Raw genomic sequence first — 15,423 nt, 5'->3', positions numbered from 1 at the left:
TGAGCAGGACAGCACTGTCAGTCGTTCACAAGTTGAGCAGCAAAGGCAAAAAGAAAGGAGGAGACAAGAGTTGGGCAAAACTGGTGGTGTACTTGTGGCAAGTGCGTCTCAATGACAACAAGGGGGAGTGTATGCTGTCGAGAACTCAGTTTTTATCAGCAGATCTTTAAGGTAAGCTATTGTGTGATCAAACATATTCCAATGTAATTATAACAATGGTTAGCAACCAGGGCTGTCGTACATTGTACATATTATTGGGATATACAGTGAAAGACAGGAAGACGAATTAATAAATGTATTAAACTTAGTTTGATTGCTGACTATTTGTATCATTTTCTGCCCAACACACTACAGTGGTATGAAAAAGTATCTGAACCTTTTGGAATTTCTCACATCGCAGCATAAAATCACCATCAAATGTGATCTGATCTTTGTCAAAATCACACAGATGAAAAAAAAAAAAAACATTGTTTGCTTTAACTAAAACCATCCAAAAATTTATAGGTTTTCATATTTTGATGAGGATAGTATGCAAACAATGACAGAAGGGTGAAAAAAAATAAGTGAACCATCACATTTAATATTTTGTGGCCCCCCCTTTGGCAGCAATAACTTCAACCAGACGCTTCTTGTAGCTGCAGAACAGTCTGGCCCATCGATGAGGACTAATCTTTGACCATTCTTCTCTGCAAAACTACTGTAGTTAAGTCAGATTCCTGGGATGTCTGGCATAATTCACTGTCTTTAGGTCATGTCACAGCATCTCAATTGGCTTCAAGTCTGGACTTTGACTTGGCCACTCCAGAACGTGTATTTTGTTCTTCTGAAACATTCTGAAGTTGATTTACTACTGTGTTTTGGATCATTGTCTTGTTGCAGCACCCATCCTCTTTTTAGCTTCTATTGTTATCAAATGTTATTTTTAGGGGTGTCAAACGATTAAAATTTTTTATCGAGTTAATTACAGCTTAAAAATTAATGAATTGTAATTAATCGCAATTAATCGCAATTCAAACCATCTATAAAATATGCCATATTTTTCTGTAAATTATTGTTGGAATGGAAAGATAAGACACAAGATGTATATATCCATTCATCATACGGTACATAAGTACTGTATTTCTTTATTATTACAATAAATCAACAAGATGGCATTACCATTATTATAATTCTGTTAAAGCGATCCATGGATAGAAAGACTTGTAGTTCTTAAAAGATAACTGTTAGTACAAGTTATAGAAATTTTATTTTAAAACCCCTCTTAATGTTTTCATTTTAATAAAATTTGTAAAATTTTTCAATCAAAAAATAAACTAGTAGCTATTGTTGATGTCAATAATTACTTACACAATGCTCATGGTTGCTGAAGCCTATAAAATCAGTTGCACCCAAGTGCCAGCAGAGGGAGCCAAAAAAACACAAGTACATGTTTCACTGTGCTGTCATTGTAATATGTCTGAGCGGGGCATTTGTGCGTTAATTGCGTCAAATATTTTAACGTGATTAATTTAAAAAATTAATTAACGCCCGTTAACGCGATAATTTTGACAGCCCTAATTATATTATATTATATTATATTATATTATATTATATTATATTATATTATATTATATGATATTATATTATATTATATTATATTATTACTATTTTTTAAATTTTATTTACTTTTGTTCCGTGAAGAATCCAGAATGGGTTATTTGATTGTGGCTTTCTGAAAAACAATACATTTTTACATTTAGGCAGTCCTGCAATCGTCACACTTTTTCTGTTACAAACTGGCCCGGCCCCTCATCAGAGAAGGGAAAAGTTATGTGGCGCTCACAGGAAAAAGTTTAGGGACCCCTGTTATAAAGCAATGCTGTATTGTGAGATGCTGACCCGGGTGATGTCACATTCGCATTCGTCCTAAACCTGAAACTGGAGCCGGAAGTAACTCATTTTCATGGCGCGGAATTAACCCTTAGATGCACAAGTTACTGGACACTCTTCCATAAGTGGGTCAAAAATGACCCATATTAGAACCAATGTGTTTTTATGCCATTTTGGTCCTTCCATGTATTTTATCATCAATGATGTAGAGCTCCAATGCATCTTTTTGGTGAGACAGCGGTGCTAAGCCCTTGTGGAGGCACTGACCGATTTCTGAGGATATTGTGGCTCTGTGTTCTGCCCTGGGTGGGAGGTAATTCTCTCTAGTAAGAGCCCTACCCACTCATTATGTTGGCCGTGATTTGGACACTTTCTTCTTCAGAGGACACATAAGTGGAATCTTCTGAGTCAGATTGATCCTGTTCAGTTGGATTTCCAGGTGGACAACTGCCACTGCCACCTGGACAATAGTTTAGGTCCTCATCATCAGAAATTTCGGACACTTGAGTCCAACCCTGTCACTGCCTCTCCATCATCCAACATCTGTAGGACCATTTCAGCTGTAAATCTAGCACAAATCCGATTTTTTCGTGTTTTTTCCAACTCGACTGAATGGGAAAAGTTGCTTAAAAGTGGACAATTTTCAAATTCGATCCAGGTCACTTTCGTATGTGGTTAAAATCCCATCTGGGCCACATTTTTCCAGAATGTGATTGCGGTCGGAACTGTCAAGTCTCCCATATTGGAATTCATGCAGCAATTAAAATTCTCTATGCTCCAATGCTCCTGCGCATGCGGGCCAGTTTGCTCAGCGCGTCTCGGACTGAGAATTAGAGCGCATGTGTGATACTTGAACAGGCTCAATGGATAAAGGCAGTCTGAACGGGTATGCCAAAAAAACAGATATGACAAAAAATCGGAATTGTGCATTAGGACCCACGGTATAAACCTAGCCTTAGTTAGCTAGCTAGTGATGAAATACACACACACAAAATACTATATGGACATAATACTTACAGTACACGTATCAGCTCTTGCTGTGTAAAATAATCTTCTTAAGGGATGTCACTTTTTACATACCTAATCTGTGTGGCCCAGGGTAAATTTATTCCTGACAGCCAAAGCTGATAAGAATGAAAGATTCCCATTGGATTCTATAGAAAAGGCATGTGGGTCATTTTTGACCCACTTGTGGAAGCTTAGGGTAGTAATACAAAAATGACAATTTCTTCAAATATTTAAAATGCTCATCAAAAATTTGAATGGCATTATATCAAAAACATGTTTTTTAGGAATACCTGGAATATGAATTGATAACAATTTTTAATTCCGAAGATATTTCAAGAAAACAACCTCACCGGGTCATTTTTGACCCACTTATGCATCTAAGGGTTAAAAAAATTGAATATATAAAATGATCGCTTCCACACACATCCAAGCGGTCAATTTCATTTAGGAGCATAAAACACCGCGTCAAATATGAAGTAAACATGTTTTTTGGTGTCATACGCACTTTAAGTCTGTGGTTCCCTTTAATGAGTGACTCCGACTCTCGAATGATTCTCTGAATTTCAAATAAAACAGTTTAAATTGAATTTTAAATTCTATTTTTTTGTATTTGTTGCTATCGCTTGTAAGCAGGGTACATTTGTTTTAATCAACTATAATATGTTATATACCGGTAGTTATTATTATTCATGGAATGCATGCCCCGCCACATACGTACATGCAATATTACACGCTATTATCATAACCTTTTAGGCATGGTAAAAGAAGAATGGCGACTCACATTATGTCATCAGTTTTTCCAAAAGAATGACAAAAGCAAATTAATGCCCAGACCTCATGCAACCCTGTTATGCATGTAATGACAATAGCTTTTTCTCTTATTTACCCAAACAAATTTGTCATCTTGGATGGCAATGACAGTTAGCTAGCTAGCTTCTACTCCTGAGAGAAAGCAAATATTTGTATGTACTGTTTGCAACACTGTTACCGTTAACCCAATTACGGTGACCATACCAAGTATTGTAAACGCCATATAAATCATGTAACTTTTTACCATTATCTGTAAGATAAGCTAATCAAGCCTGTGGTCGTATATTACCTATTAAAGATGAATATGTGGTAGAAAAGTAAAGGTTCATCATTCAAACATTTTGAAGCTGAAACATCCTCCAATTCTGGAATGACCAATCTACGTATATATAAAATACTTTCTTTGGATGTAGTGCCCACAGTGACAGTTACCCTGTTGTTGTCAACACAGCTGCATTTCCGATAAAATGATAATCTTTCATGCACTCGGATTCTGTGCAAGCTTCCCGGCAGCGGTACTTGGACAACAGGTCATTGGTATCCAGTACAGAATCTGTGTGTCTCTCTGAGTCTGCATTTACACAGATAAATAATTTCCAAAAGGGGAATTAATTAACATTTTGGCAGGACTGCATTACATACACCTCATTTGGCAAACAGACACAATTTTTGTGCTGATTAAAATTTAGCTTTAACATTTTCTATGGTGAAGACTCATTGTGACTCTCAAGCGTGGCAGTGGGTTGTTCAAACAGAGCCATGGAGAAAGAGGAGTTTGCCCTTTAGATAAACATTATTTGCACATCTATGCTGCCCTGTGGTTTTATTTGAGTTTAAAAGGCCACTTTAGGAGTCCTGGCTTCACTTTGATGAGCGTCACGATGAAGAGAACTGTGCTGTATATCAGCATCTTTGGGCTGCTTCTGGCTTTTGGTACCACTCAAACCAAGGTATGATGATTGATGACACATACTGTACGAATGCAAGGCCACAACACATTCTTGGGAGGTTTCAGTACTTGGCATCAGGATCTTGAGTATTCGGGATTACTGTATAAATTTAACATTGGTGTATATCAGATGGGAATCTGTGCTAAATGTAATACATATTATAGATATATAATGAATGGTTAATTTGAAGTCAATTTAATTGTATTTATTTAAAAGGGACAGTAGATATTATTCAATATGTTCATGTAAATACACCAGAATTAACCAGAGGTTACTATAAAAATGAAGTCAATGCTTTAATCTGGGTGATTCCTGTAGACCAGGGGTGTCAACTGTACAGCTCTCGGGCTGTAAACGGCCCACCAGTAGGTCAAATCTGGCCCGCGGGTTTGTTCTGCCTGGCAGGCACGATGTAGCTCATTCAAACTGTACATACAAAATCACGTTATTTTATCTATTTATTTTTTACACTGGTGCCGTAAAATTGTAGATTTACATCATCAAGTACATGCACTCCTGCACTTGGCTCACTTTTGTGTCAGCAGTTACAGTTGTGTGAAAAATTAGGACACCTCATCAAATATTCAGTTCTTTATTTAGAAATGTTTACATATCAATGTCTGATCTTGTTTTTCTTTATCTCCGGAAAAGAAAGTGATTTAATTGCAGTCAAACAACAAAAATTAACATTGTTTTACTCATTAAACCAAATATATCAACAAAAATGCATATTCTAACTGAGAAAAAAAATAAGACACCCTACCTCCTAATAGCTAGTGTTACCTACTTTGGCTGAAATAATTTCAGTGTGACACTTTTTGTAGCCTTCTACCAGTCTTTGACATCGGTCTTAAGAAAGTTTGCCCCACTCCTCAAAGCAGAATACTTCCAGCTGTGAGATGTTTGAGGGGTTTCTTGCATGTACAGCCCGTTTCAAGTCACTTCACAGCATCTCAATGGGATTAAGATCTGGGCTTTGACTCAGCCATTTCAGGACTCTCCATTTCTTCCTTTTCAGCCAGGCCTTGGTGGATTTACTGGTATGTTTTGGGTCATTGTCACGGTGCAGGGTCCAGTTTTTCTTCAGCTTTTATTTTCACTGATGATATCATATGTTCCTCAAGCACCCTCTGAGACACAATAGAATTCATGGTGGATTCTATGATGGTGAATTGACCATATCCTGCTGCAGCAAAGCATCCCCAAACCATGACACTTCCACCCTCATGCTTCACAGTTGGTATGAGATTCTTTTCCTGGAGAACTGTATTGGGCTTGCGCCAAACATGTCCTCTGTTCTGGTGTCCGAATAATTCAATTTTACATTCATCTGTCCAAAGAACATTATTCCAGAAGTCCTGGTCTTTGTCTACATTCACTCTGGCAAACTTCAGTCTGGGCTTTATGTTCTTCTTTGAGAGCAAAGGTTTCCTCCTTACACACCTCCCGTGAAGGTTAAACATGTGAAGTCTCTTTCTGATAGTAGAGGCATGCACTTTCACATCAACAGTAGCAGGAGCCTGCTGTATGTCCCGTGATGACATTTTAGGCTTTTTGGAGACTTCTTTTAACATCTTATGGTCTGCTCTCGGGGTGAACTTGCTTGGACGGCCAGACCTGGGCATGTTGGCAGTTGTTTTGAATGTCCTCCACTTGTAGACTATTTTCCAGATAGTGGAATGGCTGATTTTATATTCTTTTAAGATCTTCTGAAATTCCTTACCTGACTCATAAGTGTCTACAATCTTTGTTCTGAAGGCATCAGACAGCTCCTTTGATCTCACCATGGTGTTTTCTCTCACTTCAACAGCCAGGGTCACACCAAACTAAATGTGAGGTTTAAATAAGGCAACCCTTCTTCAAAACACTGGGTAATGATGTATTAATCATGTGCATCTGCTGTTATACCCCTCTGTGGGATTTTAGCCATTTTAAGTAGGATTGAATGTGGGGGTGTCCTAATTTATTCTTCAACAGAAATTGCATTTATTTAAAAATTACATTTTACAGAAAGTTATAAAAAAAGTTTTTTTTCCAGTGTTGATTGTTTAGTTCTATTACTTGAATTTCTCAAGATTGTTAAAATTGATATTAAATGCCCATATGACCAAATATGTTAAAAAACATAGGGTGTCCTAATTTTATCACATGACTGTACATCGGTTCATTCACCCCCTCCCGGTCAAAACGGATTGGACGTCCATCATCGTCAATGGTGGCCAATGAATTAACAAGGATGTGACCCCAAAATGCCCCAACAACAACAGGAATTGACACCAAATTAACAGGAAGTAACCTGGAAATGCCCCCAAATTAACATGAAAAGCCAGGAAATGCCTGAAAAATGAACAGGAAATGATTCAAAATTTACAGAAAGTGACCTGTACGTATCTTAAAATTACATGGAAGTGATGCAAAATTACCTCATTGTCTGCCATAGACAATGATAGACGTTCAATTCACATATACTGGAGGTACTGGCTGTGAATGCTCCTCTTCCAGTACCATTGACAGCACTCGACGACCAATCCATTTGGACATCCCTCCCAGTCCAAATGGGATGTCCATTTGGACATCCCTCCCAGTCCAAATGGATTACACGTTGAGCTCCGTCAATGGCAGCCAGTGAGTTGACTTATTTTGCCAAAAATAAACTAGCCCGGCCCACATGAGACTTAATAGCCATAAATATGGCCAGTCAACCATAATGAGTTTAACACCCCTGCTTTAGACCATTGAGAATTTATGTCCACCTTGTTTTTTCATATGGATTTGCACTTTGCTCAGCTGATGACAAACCAATGAGCCTCCCCTCCCCTAACTATTTGTTCAGGATGATTGGGAGATCTACAGCTTTCACATCAACTCCACAGTGACCAGCCGTTACGCTACCACCGTCATCAACAGTCGTGTGGCCAATCGTAAAGACGAGTCCAAAGAAATAGAATTCCACGTCCGAATTCCCAAGAATGCCTTCATCACCAAATTCAGAATGTGGGTGCAGTGATCAACTATTATGTGCATATTAATATGTACAGTATGTTATGTGAGCGGCAGCTGTGAGCAGCAGTTCTGGGGGCGAAAAAGCTTTGTTAAAGCCAGTGGTCATGGGAGAATGGCTAAAATGGTTGGAGCTGATATAGAGGAAACATTAACTCAAATAACAACTCCTTCAACAGAGTTATGCAGAAGAGCATATCTGAACAGTCAAGTCAAACCTTGAGGAAGATGAACTACAGCAGCAGAAGATGACACCAGGTGCCACCCCTTGAAAAAGTCTGACCATTCTAATCTGATCTCTGGCATCAACACGGCATTTTCACCCAAAGAACTGCCGCTCACTGGATGTTATCTGTTTTTCTGACCATTCTCTGTGTAACCTAGAGACGGGTTGGGTGTAAGAATCCCAGTAGATCAGCAGTTTATGATATACAGTACTTAGACCAGCCCGTCGACCACCAACAGCCATGCCACGTTCAAAGTCACTTAAATCACCTTTCCTCCCCGTTTTGATGCTTGATTTGAACAACCACAGAATGTCTAAATGCTTTGTGTTAATGCCATTCGATTGGCTAATTAGAAATTTGCGGTATGCCTAATAAAGGGGCCAGTGAATATATATGTATAACCCCTGTGAAGTTGGCCCCTCATCAGGCGCAAATTTATGTAAAAATGATGTCAATCTTTTTGTGCTACGTTTGTGCTTTAAAAAGTTTTGTTTGTGCTACTATCCTTTTGAAGATTTTTACAATTCTTTTATAGGTCAATCTGAGGTCAACCAGCCCTCCATTTTGATTAAGAAATGGCTTAAAATGATGTCAATCGTTTATGCTTCGTTTGCGCTGGTTTGTGCTGTTTGTTTGTTGTGCTGCTATCGTTTTATAGATATTGAGATATTAATTGTGAGTGTTGACGGCAATGGCAGCCCCTCCATTGCGGATTCAATATACAGTACAGTACAGCTGAATGTTAAAACCGAGTTTGTTTTTTTTTTTACCCAATTTTTACTTCAGAAAAACTTAAATGTTCATAATGATTATAAGGATGATGATTAGGAAATAACTGACCCTTTTCTTGACTTAACCCAGGTTTATGGAGGGCCAGGTGTACGATGGTGTCGTGAAGGCTAAAGAAGAAGCTAAAAAACAGTACACTGAGGCTGTATCCCGTGGAGAGAGCGCTGGCATAGTCAGGTATTTTCCAGGATTCTCAGAAATGATATGTATTATATGTAGCGGTTCACTTTATCTGATTTCCTTGAAGTCAGCGTGGTTTCAGTTCCCACTTGATGATAATTTGACAGAGTAAATAATAATGTTGTTCTGATTGGTGACCAGTCAACCTCCCCCACTAACCCAAACAGGCTTAATGATACAGAAAATACATTCATGTCTGCTTAAATATTTGTTTTCTGTACCTGTCACAGTTCAGTTGGGAGGACTCTCGAGGAGTTCAAGACCTCAGTGACTGTAGCCGCTCACAAAAAGGTGACCTTTGAGCTCACGTACGAGGAACTACTCAAACGCACACTGGGCAAGTATGAGCTGCAGATACATGCTCGCCCCATGCAGCCTGTCAAAGACTTCAAGGTACGTGTCTACCGTGGCGCAGTATGCCTAATAATTCACAATGATTACATCCGTCTGATTTATTTATTCCAATTCTCAGGTGGGTGTGCATATAGACGAAAAAGCAGGAATCAGTTTCATCGATGTTAAAGGAGGACTTAGCACCGGCGTGCTTGCAAATGCCATCACCAAAACGCATGTAGACAAACAGGTAAAAAATGAGGCAAAGAAATACAGTAATATTGTTTACAACTACTGGCTAATACTATGCTTCCAAAGTAAAGAGCCCAAATTTAAAGGGTTTTCCAAATTACATGTCGCCTGGTTTATTTTATTTTATTTTGCTTTTCTTAATGTCGCAAGCTACAGAATTAGTGCTAGTAACCAGTTGAGAGTGTACCCTACCTCCTGATTATAGTCAGCTGGTAGGTTCCAGAATATGGGGGAACAAGAGTGCAAAAATTAAAGAAATAAATACACAATTAAATAAATTATTAAATGTGTCATTATAATGCTTCTATTTCAATATTTATTTATTTATTTCAATATTTATGTCGATATTTATTTGTATATTTCCATTTTTATTGATTTCAATGTTTATATATTTATTTAAAATTTTATTTATAGATTTCAATTCACATTTATTTATTTCAATATTTATTTATTATTTATTTCAACATTTATTTATTTCATGCTTGCACTCTCGTTCTCCTTGTAACTGCATGAAATAGTTTTATCTGTCATTCTCTCATCAAACTCAGTGGGCGGGCGTGGACCAGGCGGGGTTTGAATTGATTGAGCCAAGCGATTGGTCCTTCCTTCCCAGCATGGCTGGACCGCAGTAATAAACTAAACCGCTGTGTTTTGTAAGCCACGTGCTCAGGGTCCGAATTTCCAGCGTCAACATGTTCTGGTAAGTCTAACATGTCCGTTATTAAATCCCGATAGAGCTCTCGCAAGACCTCGGCAATCGCTGCCATGTTGGAAAGGAAGGAGCAATAGCGTGACTTGACTTGGTCAACTCAATAAATATATATCGGCAAAAATAAATAAATATTGTAATAAATGTTGAAATAATTAAATAAAAAATGAAACAAATAAATATAAATTGAAATAAATTTTTAAAAAAAGGTGAAATATATTAATAATAAATGAAATATATATAAATTGAAATTAATAAATAAATGTTGAAATAAATAAATACTAAAATAGAAGTGCTGTAATGACACATTGAATAATTTATTCTATTGTGTAATTATTTATTTTATTTTTGCACCCTTGGTCCTCAATACCAGCACCACTGTGACCCATGTGACAATATACAATATGATAGGTGAATGAATGTTGCAAGCCAAAAATACTACTACTAATATAGACAAGTTTTGTGAGCGAGCGAAACATGGGTGGCGTCATCTTGGAAAATTGCTGATTGGAACTTCTGGTTGAGAAAAAAACCTCATGAGTTGCGACTGAAGTTAGCAAAGTGTTGACAAAGTCAAAATCAAATCAAAGTAACGCACTAATTCTCCAAAAATGGATCGTATAGAAGGGTCTGGGACTTACTGTGCTGTGCATGGCTGTGCGAACTCCTGGAAGAAGAAAGAGAAAGAAAAGGTTTGAAGGGGAATGTTTTTATCACTGACCAGCTACAACAGTGCTTCTCAATTATTTTCTGTTACGCCCCCCCCAAGGAGGCGTAAATGTTTCGCGCCCCCCAAACTCTCTGCCGCCACTGTAAATAGTATCATTTGTCTATAAAATTACTCTTTTAAGTACGCCTCTGCCAAACTTTGTGTTCTTTGTTTTTCTATTAAAGAAAAAATAGTAACATATATCAATTTATAATAAAGTATAACTTTATTAACATTGTTTTGTTTCTAACAGAAAATACTTAACATGCATCAATTCGCCTGAATGAAAAAAAAGTCACATCCAAACTGTAAAAATACACTCAAGGTGAAAATAAAATGTAATAAAACCAGTAAATAACACATTCAAATTGATTGGAAACATTAACTCATGAGGACAATATGCCAAAAAATGTGACCGAAAAAACAGAAAACTGATTAGAAGGGGAAAAAAGTGTCTTTGGACAGAACGAAAGTTTTTAGTTTCGCTGCTCACAGTATCACCTCCACTGCAATGGTGTGGCGTTATTTAGCACTGAACGTGCTAACGGTGCTCACTGGTTTGCTGATATAACATGGACAAAGCGGGACATTTGTTGGCAATATTTGGCACGTTTTCGCTGAACAACAATCAAGCGGCTTATCAATAAGGTTGGGGTGCAATGTCTTTAAGTTGCGTCTTAATTGATCTGGCTTCCGGCTGTCCGCTATAATCATTTTTAGACACAGTAAGCAGTGGTCTTTCCTCATCTTCCACTATATTAAAAGTCAAAGCCAAAAGGCAAACGGCCCGAAAAAAAAGCGCATTCCCGGCGGCCGAGGGAGAACCGTAGGTGAGTGCGGTTGTCGTGACGATCCCAAGCCGAAAATGGCTCTCGGGCGGACATGTGAGAACCGGAGAAGAAAGTGGGTCACTGCTTGAGTACGGCTGGAAAACGGCTTTCGAAAACGGCGCACAGCTCTTCATATCTCTTTTCTGTGTGCTCTTGCTTAGTTCAAAAATACTGCGCGCACTCTGAAAATGAGAGCGCCACTGCCATCCACTGAGTGGATGTGCAAGTACATTTTATTCTAGTACGGCAAAAAAAAAAAAAAAAAGCATGTTTCCCGAGGTCACATGCGCCACCCCTGGCATCGCTCTGCGCCCCCCTGTGGGGGCGCGCCCCAATATTTGAGAGGTACTGAGTTACAAAGCGCCACTGTGGATGTACCCCGCCATACCGCTTACATCGGAAACCAGTAGCAGGCAATATTTCAAGATACATGTACAGCCTGCGGTTTCGACGTCTCCCTCCTTTGTTACCAGCACCCATTCTTTGTGGTACGGAGCATTGAGGCACTGGCTTAGTTCTACATCCGCCTTCACGAAGACAAAATTCCCGTGTTCGTATATGACAGGGGTGGCCAACCCTGGTCCTCGAGAGCCACAATCCAGCTTGTTTTCCATGTCTCCCTCCTCCAACACACCTGAATCAAATTATCAGGATTGTTATCAGGCAACTGCAGAGCTTGCTGATGAGCTGATCATTGGATTCAGGTGTGTTAAAGGAGGGAGACATGGAAAACAAGCTGGATTGCGGCTCTCGAGGACCAGGGTTGGCCACCCCTGGTATCTGAGGACACATCCAACTTTGTGGCTGTGCAGTAACTGGAATGCCTCGGAGCTTTTCAGGTTCCAGATGGTGTTTCCATCCACTGCCATAGTGTAAATAAAATACGACAATATTTTACTTGTGGTCACCCTAGGTCATTTCTAAATGTTGTCTTCCCATGTCGAGATGGCAGAAGGATGCGGTATGCCAGCGTTTTCCTAATCGTGTTTTTTTAGGGTTTTTAGTGATGCCCCGCCAGCGCCATTGAAGTCAATGGTAAAAAACTTGAAAACGTAAGTCGTTTGCAGAAATGCGCAAGTAAAGCGGAAGTACCTTGGAAACTTCTCTATAATTCCTAATAATAACTATGATAAGCGACCGTAATGGTCTCTCAAACTGTATGGGCAAAGAAGCCGCAGGTGGCAATGCACTTTTAGCCAATTACTTGCCAGAACCAAGAGTCAATCACACAAATACAGAGCGAGGACCCTTGCTTACCTTCTGTAGGCCATCATTCTCTTCTTTTCACCAGCAGATGCAGGCTAGTACAGTATGTAAGTTCTTCTGGCTGGTATGTTCATTTGGTGAGGTTTTTGGAGTCTCCCTCAATTACTGAAGCAGTGGGAAAGAGACCTTTTTAAAGCCTTTTTCTCATACACATACACAAACACAATTTGAGACAGTAAAGAAAAAAAATAATTTTACGGTAATGATGACCATTTTAAAATCGAATATGTAATAATCTGATCGTCTGCTGCTCATCGAGATAAAAGGCATTGATTATCATATTACAATATACTGTAGCCTTACAGAAAAAAATAGATTTTAAAAAGTCAATGTGCTCCTGCTCGTATCAACTCATAACTTCCGAACACTGATTTTTCCATTGACACTTTGCAGGCCTCGATCTCTTTCAACCCCTCAGTGGACCAACAGAAAACATGTGAGAGCTGTGGAGAAGCGGGTATGAATGGAGATCTTGTAATAGTTTATGATGTCAACAGAAGCAGGTCACTGGGGGACATAGAGGTAAAGTCAATATACCGTACTATTTAGTCATCAGACAATTCATTAAGATTACCACTATACAATAGCAGGATGCAAAAAAACAAAAAATACTGTTCAAAGGCTCTTGTGGGTGTGGTGTGTGTTTCATTTATCTATTTTTATTGAATCTATTTCAAAAGTAGAGGTATGCATACTGATGTATTCCTGTATCGTAGTTTTCTGTGCATAGTGTCACACACTTCACTCTTGCCGTTTTGCAGACATCAAATGGGTATTTTGTACATCACTTTGCTCCATCACAACTTCCCCGCATTCCGAAAAATGTTGTCTTTCTCATTGACAAAAGCGGTTCCATGCATGGCAAGAAAATAGAACAGGTACCTGTTGTTTATACGCACAGGAAGATTTTTCTTTTCATCATGACTGTAGCAAAAAATTATAGCAATAGTAAACAACTGTTTGTTTACAGACTCGTACAGCATTAATCCATATCCTGAATGACCTTGCGGAGGATGACTTCTTTGGTCTCATCACTTTTGACCACAGCTTGGCTTACTGGAAGCGAGAACTTGTTCAGGCAAACTCCCAAAATGTGGATCAAGCCAAACAATTTGCACAGAATATCATGGATAGAGGAGGTAGTCTAAACATTTCATCTCAGATAATTAACATTTTTACTATTGTAACAACTTTCTAAATATCTACCCTGAAGTTGTTTTGTTTAACATTTTTAGGTACAAATATTAATGATGCCTTGTTGGATGGATCACGTATGCTAAATGACAACCCCAGGAAAGGTTCAGCTTCTATCCTCATACTCCTCACTGATGGAGACCCAACCTCAGGTTATCACACACATGCACGTTTACATACAAGCTGGATAAAAATATGTAAGTTAACTACAAAAACAGAAATTAAATTCTTTTGAATGCAAGGCATTTACCAGCTAAGTGAATCAACACCTGCGGATGGGCTGACGAATACCATCAATGTTGCTGTTTCGTGTAACGGATATTTGAGCGCAAACGGTGCAGCAATCCATGTAGCCAGATGATATAACAAATCCCACAGGCATAGTCTTCATTAGTGCATCTAAAGCCCCTTTCACATATGCCTAAAACGGTTGAAATCTTGGGATTTAAAACGGCCAGCTGTTGTATGTGAAAGCAATTACCTGTCTACTAACACGGAGATTACGCAGACATTTCACGGGTAGCGTCTTGGTAAAATGTCCAGGAAAGTCCCGGGACGAGGCGTATGTGAAAACAAGCGTTAAATTCCCGGGTCACAGCATGGTGGCTGATGACGTAAATATAGTGGCGGGCTGATCGTCACTTCTTCTTTCTTCATAGTAAGACGAAAAGTGGTAAACAAAAATTGCAATTATCAACATACCAAGCTGGAAATAGCTAAATTAAAATGAAAACATAACGAAATTAAATTGCTACTGGATCGTAAAGCTGAGGAGGAGAGTCCATCGTCCATCTTTGGAAATGTGTGGTTTATTTTGTTGCCAATGTTAGGGTCCGCAGCTGCGTAAAAAAGGATGTATCTCAAAGCAGAAAATAATGGAGGGATGTGTTCAAGGGTTTATTAAATACAAACAAAAATACACGCGAGTGCGAGGGGAATAGCATAATGGGTCCGTGACACTAGGTCGACGGGGATCAACAATATTAACCTAAGCGGTAGGCAGAGAGCTAATAAAACAACTAAACAAATACACAAAAATACCAGCACAACGTAGGGGATTTCAAAACAAGGGCAGCAGAGTGGTCGAATGGCGCGCAGCAAGTTAATATCTCAGCACCTTTCTCTTGGATCGCCTGGGCTTCAATACAGCCTTGAATTGGCTACAGATACAACGTGCGCAATACGACCACAATGGAGAGGAGTGCTTTGGCCCGTCAAACAATCAATTCCACCGAGTAGTTAAACCCCCGCTAACTCGAAGATTAAGCCTTATGTCAAAAATTTTGATTCCCCCTTT

General features: G+C 38.9%; 1 protein-coding gene across 1 annotated transcript in view; it reads left to right on the top strand.

The window, feature by feature from the left end:
• Positions 1 to 4,519: 4,519 nt before the first annotated feature.
• Positions 4,520 to 15,423, top strand: part of LOC130921786 (inter-alpha-trypsin inhibitor heavy chain H3-like) — a 38,845-nt gene continuing 27,941 nt past the window's right edge. Inside the window, exons 1-9 of the mRNA XM_057846066.1 lie at positions 4,520 to 4,637; positions 7,471 to 7,631; positions 8,726 to 8,830; positions 9,064 to 9,226; positions 9,306 to 9,416; positions 13,326 to 13,454; positions 13,694 to 13,810; positions 13,903 to 14,071; positions 14,168 to 14,278. Of these exons, the coding sequence (XP_057702049.1) occupies positions 4,557 to 4,637; positions 7,471 to 7,631; positions 8,726 to 8,830; positions 9,064 to 9,226; positions 9,306 to 9,416; positions 13,326 to 13,454; positions 13,694 to 13,810; positions 13,903 to 14,071; positions 14,168 to 14,278 (1,147 nt within the window). The 5' untranslated portion in view covers positions 4,520 to 4,556. The remainder of the gene's footprint in view (positions 4,638 to 7,470; positions 7,632 to 8,725; positions 8,831 to 9,063; positions 9,227 to 9,305; positions 9,417 to 13,325; positions 13,455 to 13,693; positions 13,811 to 13,902; positions 14,072 to 14,167; positions 14,279 to 15,423) is intronic.

Source organism: Corythoichthys intestinalis, chromosome 9 (assembly GCF_030265065.1).
Source record: "Corythoichthys intestinalis isolate RoL2023-P3 chromosome 9, ASM3026506v1, whole genome shotgun sequence".
In the NCBI taxonomy this organism is placed as follows: Eukaryota; Metazoa; Chordata; class Actinopteri; order Syngnathiformes; family Syngnathidae; genus Corythoichthys; species Corythoichthys intestinalis.
Note: the sequence above shows the minus strand (reverse complement) of the source record. Positions and strands in the feature narration are given on the sequence as shown.